Below are 8,680 nucleotides of genomic sequence, written 5' to 3'. Positions count from 1 at the left end.
GGTGGCGTTTGTGGTGGAGTCGGAAGGAGAGACAGATTGCGCATGTGGTTGAACTGCAGGACAAGCAACTGAGACACAAAGAGGAGGACGATAAAGACAGAGAGGAGGAGAGGAGCGAGGGATGGTGGGAGGAGGAGGTGCAGCACCGAGAGGCTGTGGAGCGACAGATAAGCTGAGAGAGAGAACGACAGAGTGGATTTGTGGAGGGAGGGATAGAGGGAGGGAGGGATGATGGAGGGATAGAGGGAGGGATGGGCCTCACAAACAGAGCTGCACTCATCCGACTGATCCGGGACTAAATAGTATGGTAACGTTTCCTCAACTCCCCTTCATCATCATCATCATCATCATCATCGTCGTCATCTCTCTCTCCATCATCATCATCATCATTATCATCATCTCTTTGTTTTTTACCCATGATCCACTGCACTAGCCATGTTCACACACACAGTAACATCAAAGCATCTGTGTGTGTTTCTGTCCCTTCATTCTGTTCACTCTAACACCTCATCACACACACACATTGCAGCCATGTTGTGTGTGTGTGTGTGTGTGTTCTGTGTTTTTGCACAATAACCCAGTTTTTAAAACCGGTGCTGTGCTAAGTTTCTCATCCTGTCTCTCACATTTGCTTTCTGTTTTCTTTCTTTCTTTCTTTCTTTCCTTCTGTCTCTCTGTCTCTGGTTCCAGCACTGACCATGATCCCAGTGTGTGTGTGTGTATATATATATATATATATATATAATGTATTCACAAAAATCTTATTCCAGTCTTGTTGAGATTATAGTAATTACAGCATTCAGAAAGTATTCACAGCGCTTTACTTTCCACATTTTGTTATGTTCCGGCTTTATTCCAAAATGGACTAAATTTATTATTTTCCTAAAAATTTTACAAACAGCACCCCATGATGACAACTTGAAAGAACTTTTTTAAGTAAAAATGAAAAACTGACATGTGCATAAGTATTCACAGCCTTCGCTCAATACTTTGTTGAAGCACCCTTGTCACTGATTACAGCCTCAGGTCGGTTGAGGATGAAGACAATCACAGAGTTGTCCCATAGCCACTCCTTTGCTATCCTGGCTGTGTGCTTAGAGCCGCTGTCCTGTTGAAAGACAAATTGTCGCCCCAGTCTGAGGTCCAGAGTGCCCTTGAGCAGATTTTTATCAAGGTTTTCTCTGTACATTGCTGCATTCATCATTCCCTCAATCCTGACTGGTCTTTCAGTTCCTGCCACTAAAAAACATCCCCACAGCATGATGCTGCCACCACCATGCTTCACTGTTGGGATTGTATTGACCAGGTGATGAGCAGCGCCTGGTTTCTTCCAGACATGACTCTTGGCAGTCAGGCCAAAGTGTTCAATTTTTCATCACACCAGAGAATTTCGTGTCTCATGGTCTGAAAGTTCTTCAGGTGCCTTCAGCATCCAACCGGCCACTCTACCATATCGGCCTGATTGGTGCAGTGCTGCGGAGATGGTTGTTCTTCTAAAAGATTCTCCTCTTGTCACAGGGAAAGGCAGGTTGCCTGACTAAGGCCCTTCGCCCCCAGATGGCCCACTCTAGGAAGAGTCCTGGTGGTTCCTAACTTCTTCCATTTACAGTTGATTGTGCTCATTGGGACCTTCAATGCTGCAGAATTTATTCCGTACCCTTCCCCAGATCTGAGCCTCAACTCCATCCTGTCTCAGAGGTCAACAGACAATTCCTTGGACTTCGTGACTTGGTTTGAGCTCTGACATGCCTGGTAACTGTGGGACCTTATAGAGACAGGTGTGTGTGTGTGTCTTTCCAAATCATCAATTAGCTGAATTCACCAAAAGTGGACTCAAGTTGTAGAAACATCTCATGGATGATAAGTAGAAACAGGATACATAATTTTTAGCTCAATTTCGAATATCATCAACAAACAAACATCTTTCATGTTGTGATTATGGGGGATTGTTTTTGGAATTTTAAGGAAAATAATTCATTGAATCTATTTTGGAATAAAATGTGAAAAAAGTGAATACTTCCCGGATTCACTGCATATTAAGAGACAAAGTGTGTGTTTGTGTGTGTTGTTTCTGCTTGACTGTGCCCTGAAATTCCCCAGAGAGCATCGACTCACGATGAGGTCCCATTACACACACACCCACACACACACACACACACACACACAAACACACACACACACACACAAAAGATTCTTGGGGATAAATAGATGAAAATGTGTGTATCTCTGTGAGTGTATGCTTTTACAATTACTTAAAATAATATATGTCAAGTTTTGTGGGTAAATGTTTGTCTGTGTGTGTGTGTGTGTGTGTGTGTTACAGCTGGATAAGAGTGAGGTGTCAACACTGCCTTTGCCCCCCTCAGTGGCCCATGGCGGCTCAGATGGGAACATCAGCGTGGAGGGGGTGGGGTCTGTGTTGGGGGCAGGGTCATGGCAGGGGGAGGGCCCAGGGGAGGGGCAGCGAACACGCGCTGCTCTGGATCACCTGCAGCAGAAGATCCTGAAGATCACGGAGCAAATCCGTGTGGAACAGGAGGCACGTGACGATAACGTGGCCGAGTATCTCAAACTGGCTCACAACGCTGACAAACAGCAAGCGTCACGCATCAAACACGTCTTCGAGAAGAAAAACCAGAAATCTGCGCAAACCATTGCACACCTGCACAAAAAACTCGAACACTACCACAAAAAGCTTAAAGAAATCGAGCAGGTTAGTGTGTGTGTAAACCTGAAGCAGGTGTGTTTCTTGGGTAGAGGGGGGAAGGGTGGGAAATAAGGTACAGGTGCGTATACAGCTGTGTAAATGGGGTACAAATGTGTATACAGCTGTGCAAATGGGGTACAGGTGTGTATACAGCATTGGAAAGAGAGTACATGTGTGTATAGCTGTGCAAATAGGGTGCAGGTGTGTATACAGCTGTGCAAATAGGTTACAGTGTATATGCAGCTGTGGAAATAGGGTACATGGAATGAAGTAGAGGTGTGTATACACCTGTATATGTAAATGGGATACACCAGTGAATGTAAGTGTGTGTATACAGTTAGATCAATGGGGTACAGATGTGTTAGTGGAGTATGTGTGTATATAGTTGTTTAACTGGTGTACAGATGAGTATACAGGTGGCTAACTGGAGTAGAGGTGTGTAACTGGGCTACAAACCTGGACAGCTAAGGTAAAGGGGACACAGGTGTGTCTATGAGTGTGCAAATGGGGTGCAGACTTGTTTACAGTGAGGTAAATAGGATACAGATGTGTATACAGGCATGTTAGTGGAGTACAGATGATTATACAGGTGGGTACTGGCACTACAGAAGGTTTTACAGGTAGGTAAGTAACTGTGCTACAGCTGTGTAAATGAGATACCTGTCTATATACAGATGGGTAAATGGGGTCCAGATGAGCGTACTGTATGGATGTAAAAATGGGGAACTGAAAAGTGTGTACAGGTGTGTAACTGTTACACCTGGCTATCTTGCAGAACGGTTTGGCGCGTCAGCCCAAAGACGTGTTGCGGGACATGCAGCAGGGCCTCAAGGACGTTGGAGCCAATGTCCGGGCTGGCATCAGTGGCTTTGGAGGAGGTGTGGTTGAAGGTGTGAGGGGCGGAGTCTCTGCACTTATACGCAACAAGTTCGGCAGCGCAGACAACATCACCCACCTGAAGGACACTCTAGGATCTGGCCACACAGAGGACGCACCCCCTCGGGCACTCAGTGGCAGTGCCACGCTTGTCTCTAGCCCTAAGTATGGCAGTGATGATGAATGCTCCAGTGGCACCTCTGGGTCCGGGGCTGGGAGCAACTCTGGAGGGGGCGGGGCCATCTACATGGGAAGCCCACGAATGGATGGACATCATCACCATCATCATCACCATCATCACACATCTACGTCATGGGACACACTGCTGGAAGGACTACAGGAGATCAAAGCCAGTCAGGTGCACATGGAGGACGCAATGGAGGAAATGAAGACACAGCTACAGAGTGACTACTCCTACATGACCCAGTGCCTGCAGGAGGAGAGATACAGGTGTGTGTACAGGTGTATGTGGGGAGGACAGGTGTGTATTCAGGTCTTTATGGTGGGTGCAAGTGGGTGCCGGACAGGTGTGGGTACAATTGATTATGTAGGGTACATGTGTGTATATAGGTGTCAGGGTGGACAGGTATTTTTAACGGGCTAATGTGTGGGCAGGATTTGGGGATAATGGCGTGAATATAGGTGTTTATATTGGGTAAAGGTGTCAATGCAGGGAACGTGTATATACAGGTGTGGGTGTGTAACTGCTATACAGATAGTCCTCGACTTATGAACAAGTTCCGTTCCAAAAGCATGTTTGTAAGTCTGGTTTGTTCTTAAGTCTAAAAAAGTGAGTCTTATACATCTTATACATATATATAGAATATACAATGGTAAGTGGACATACCAATCCACTTAACTAAATTTCTGTCTCTTTTCCCCACACTGCCATCATGTGGCAGTGTAATCGCGCCTAAGGAAATGAATCTCACATATAAAATATAACAGTGTTGTTGCGAGGGGAATCCTGGATGACATTTTGTCTCAGAGCTGTTTTCCACTGTATTGGACTGTGAACTCTGTTTTGTTGAGGATTTTCTGAAATTAGGATTATTCACCATCAGGACAGCTTTACAGGACAGACATTTTCTATCATCGTGTTCCCGGACTGATTCATTGAAACCGGTGAGGCCGCCTCATTTCTCCCCCCCCCACACACACACACACACAATATACTAGACTTTTTACATTTTATACATTCACTTACACACTAAATTTTTTTTATAAAAATGTATAATTGTAATTGTATAATTTTTTGTACGATATAAGTGAGCTACTTCCATAATTGAACCGGCCCGTTCATAGATGCAAAAATTACTCGAATGTTCATAAGTCGGGGACCACCTGTATACCTACAGTGCCTTGCAAAAGTATACAGTACATACCTCTTGAACTTTTCCACATTTTGTTGCATTACAACCACAAACCTAAATGTATTTTATTAGGATTTAATGAGACAAAAGTGGCACATAATTGTGAAATGATTAATGGTTTTTAAACATTTTTACAAATAAAAATTTGTGTGTCATGCATTTGTATTTAGCCCCATCTGAGTCAATACTTTGTAGAACCACCTTTTAAAGCAATTTCAGCTGCAGGTCTTTTGGGCTGTGTCTCTACCAGCTTTAAACAAGTGTGAAATTTTTGCCCATTTTGCAAGGCACTATATATCTACCTATAACCTTCACTACCGTATATATCTGTAGCACCCTAAAAACCTGTATATACATGTACCACCAAACACAGTTACAGTTATGCATAGATTTGTGCAGGGATTATCACTGGAGTGTACATGTATATACAGGTGTGGGGGTAGCATGTATGTAAAGGTGTTTGGGGTGCTATAGGTACAGTATATACAGATGGGGGGGGGGTAACAGATTTGTACAGGTGTGGTGGGGACAGGTACATTATGACTTTGTACGTCTGGCTGCAGTATATGAGTTATTCAGGTACAGATGTGTGTGTGTGTTTACTTGAGCAGGTATGACCGTTTAGAGGAGCAGCTAAATGACCTGAGTGAACTCCATCAAAATGAATTGAGCAATCTGAAACAGGAGCTGGCGAGTATGGAAGAGAAGGTGGCCTACCAGTCGTATGAGAGAGCTCGGGACATACAGGTACCACACACATACATACAGTATACACACACACACACACACGCACACACACACACACACACACACACGATTGTTGTTACATATTAGATTTAAAAATTCCTAAGTGCCATGAGGACCATCACGTTATTTTTTTATTCTGTATTAATACAACATATGGGGACAAACGTATGTGGACACCTCAGCAATGAGCATCCCATAAATCCTTCCATTCTGTATTGCTGGGGTTCACATGTATGTATGTGTGTGTGTGTGTGTGTGTGTGTGCAGGAGGCAGTGGAGTCATGCCTGACACGTGTCAGTAAGCTGGAGTTGCAGCAGCAGCAGCAGCAGGTGGTCCAGTTGGAGGGCGTGGAGAACGCTAACGCTCGCGCTCTGCTTGGGAAGCTAATTAGCGTGCTGCTAGCTCTTATGGCCGTGCTGCTTGTCTTTGTCTCCACCGTGGCCAACTTTATTACCCCTCTCATGAAGACCCGCGCCCGCATCGCCTCCTCTGTTGCCTTCACCCTCTTCCTTATCACACTTTGGAAACACTGGGACTGGCTGGAACTCTGCTTCCTGTCAGGCTGAGTCACATGACCTCAGAGCTCCACCCCCTGCTACTGTGTCTGTGGAGAACTGATGAAGCTTCTCACATGAACACTGCCACTACTACAGAGAGCATAAGTGGGACACGTCCCATTTACACTAGGACTCTCTGTATTCGGGCTGTACCTGAGCTCAGCAAACTCTCGTGACATTAAACACCATATTTCTCGGACTATAAGACGTGTTTTCTTGCCTTTTATCATTTTAGATTTAACTTCCTTGTAGGCTGAACATTTATTGTTGTATTTACGGTAGGTTTGATGTTCCAGCAGCTAAAGGACAGTTAAAGGTTCAGGTTCACTGCCTGCTGTTGGCTTGGTGCTAACATTATACTAAAAACCTGCGGAAATTAGCATTACTGTAGCCAAAACCATGTTCACACTGGACTTCCCACATCTAGTCTCCGTACTAAGAGATCGGGATTGATCTGGTCTAAATTATTAACTTTATTTCATTTTGTGTTCAGCGGTTATTAAATCTGCACTAAGAATGCTGCGTTCGCTATCGATCACTGTTTAGAAAGCCGCCATATTGGAACTCTAGACTCTGAAATCACACTGGGGTGTCTGTCATGTGACTGAATAATCCAACAGGTTATTTGTGTTATGCAAATATGCATCAATTGTTATGAGGAATAGTGTGTATTACTGACGCAATACTACATGACTTTGACAAGTGAACAGGAAAGCAGACTAAAGTAGCGCTAGTGAGGTTGTGCTAACTCTAAATGCTAATCCTTATGCTAATAGTAACAGCCTGTGTTAAAGTGCTCAATATACATCAGCTATGGAGTCTATATTACTCATGTACATGAAGCAGTGACAATCGTCATCAGCACCAGTGTGGTGGCAGCACAGAGTCCGCCACTGCATCACTGCCAGCCAGTGCACTATTTCTGTGTCTACAGCGTATCTGTGCAGTGTTTACCACTAGGAGGCACTAAAAAGTTCTTTAGACTGAATGCGATCCCGATGTTAAAATAAATAAACGCGTCTTATAGTCCAGGAAATATGGCATGTGTTAGAGACTGTAGAGCACCCGACACGTGTTAGCTTTACACTCTTTTATATGCGCTTCTGAAAGAGAAGGAAGGATGAAGGATGGACACATGGAAAGGGCATCTTTTTTTATTATAATTTTTTTATGTTGCTGCATGTGATGACACACATCAGGATTTAAGGTTAACCTCTTGACTCTGGGTCGTTTTCTGTGTTTTATCTGTTTGAATAAAGTCTCGGCTTTCATACTGTGTTAATCTGTTGATCAATAATCCTGCACTTTAGCATTAGCTCTTTAGCAGCAGCTAATTACGACACAACGTGCTATTAAGCAAATTAGAGCTAAGGGAAACTATTGTGTTATTATTTAATTAAACCCAGTAGCCATGTTAGCTTGCAAGTTAGCCACTAAAACCAGCTAGCAGTACAAACTGTCTGTGGCTCGGGAAGTATTTAACTCTGCAAGAGCTTGAACATAAACTCAGTTTTTTTTTATTTAGAACACATCTGACGTGATTGTTGATGTTCAAGATGGTTCCATGTCTTAATGTTGTATCTTTAAAACACTCGCTAGCTAAATTATTAGCCTCGCTTTTTTTGCTAGCTCTTGCTTGAGGACTGTATGTTGCCATTATGTTACACACTTACATCCAGGATCTTGGCAGACGTCTATAGTACAGATAATAATCTGATATTGAAGTCTTTACAGTAAGTTCACAGCGAGGGCAGTCTGGTCGTGTTATGAATGTTTACGTGTCAGCGCTCTGCATGACATCATGTTGTTGTGTTTGTCCATGTTTAGATCCTCATGATGACGAAGCTGGCACATAGCGCCACATTAACAGTTTTATTACGTTTAATTTGTGTCCCTTAATTACAAAAGAACCAAACCAGCTTGTATGTGCATTTGGCTTTACCGAGAGCGCTGCGGAGAGAACGGACTGGGAGAACTCGCGTTTCCTCGGCGCTCTGATCGATAACACTCTCCATCATGGCTGTTTTATACTCACAGTGCTGTACAGAGTCACAACTACATCGCCGGCATGTTCACTCACTTCTCATATTTATACCCTGTAACTGCACTGTAATCTTAATAAACACATTTACACACCTGAGTGAGAGCGTGTCTTCCTTTCAGGACCCATGTGCCAGATCAATACTGCAGGATTCACTCAGCATCTCCCAGTCCGGTCTCTACACCGGGAATTCTACAGGATTTAGGTTGACCCCAACCCCAGGAAACCTCTGCTGTTTGTTAATTTACGGTATGTCGGAGCTCTCCGAGTGCTATTACATTTCCACATGTATGTACACCCTCCTGTGGGAGAAAGAAACGTCTTGGAGCCCACAGAGGGGACTGTCTGTATCTCTGACCACAGTTTACAATGGTTGTA

At 43.9% G+C, this 8,680-nt stretch overlaps 1 protein-coding gene across 1 annotated transcript; it reads left to right on the top strand.

The window, feature by feature from the left end:
- Positions 1-252: 252 nt before the first annotated feature.
- On the top strand, positions 253-8,382 carry tmcc2 (transmembrane and coiled-coil domain family 2). Its single transcript, XM_053483606.1, has 5 exons — positions 253-307; positions 2,324-2,713; positions 3,483-4,033; positions 5,568-5,703; positions 5,971-8,382. The coding sequence occupies exons 1-5, from the start codon at positions 305-307 to the stop codon at positions 6,268-6,270; spliced, it is 1,380 nt and encodes a 459-aa protein (XP_053339581.1). The 5' UTR covers positions 253-304; the 3' UTR covers positions 6,271-8,382.
- Positions 8,383-8,680: the final 298 nt, after the last annotated feature.

This window comes from Clarias gariepinus, chromosome 23 (genome assembly GCF_024256425.1).
Source record: "Clarias gariepinus isolate MV-2021 ecotype Netherlands chromosome 23, CGAR_prim_01v2, whole genome shotgun sequence".
Lineage (NCBI taxonomy): Eukaryota > Metazoa > Chordata > Actinopteri > Siluriformes > Clariidae > Clarias > Clarias gariepinus.
This window is presented reverse-complemented; position numbering and strand designations above follow the sequence as displayed.

Bases quoted from the DNA above. Each gene is read 5' to 3' on its own strand.
- tmcc2 (XM_053483606.1), top strand. The intron at 2,714-3,482 runs GTTAGTGTGTGT...GCTATCTTGCAG, and splicing joins AGCTTAAAGAAATCGAGCAG to AACGGTTTGGCGCGTCAGCC. The intron at 4,034-5,567 runs GTGTGTGTACAG...TTACTTGAGCAG, and splicing joins CTGCAGGAGGAGAGATACAG to GTATGACCGTTTAGAGGAGC.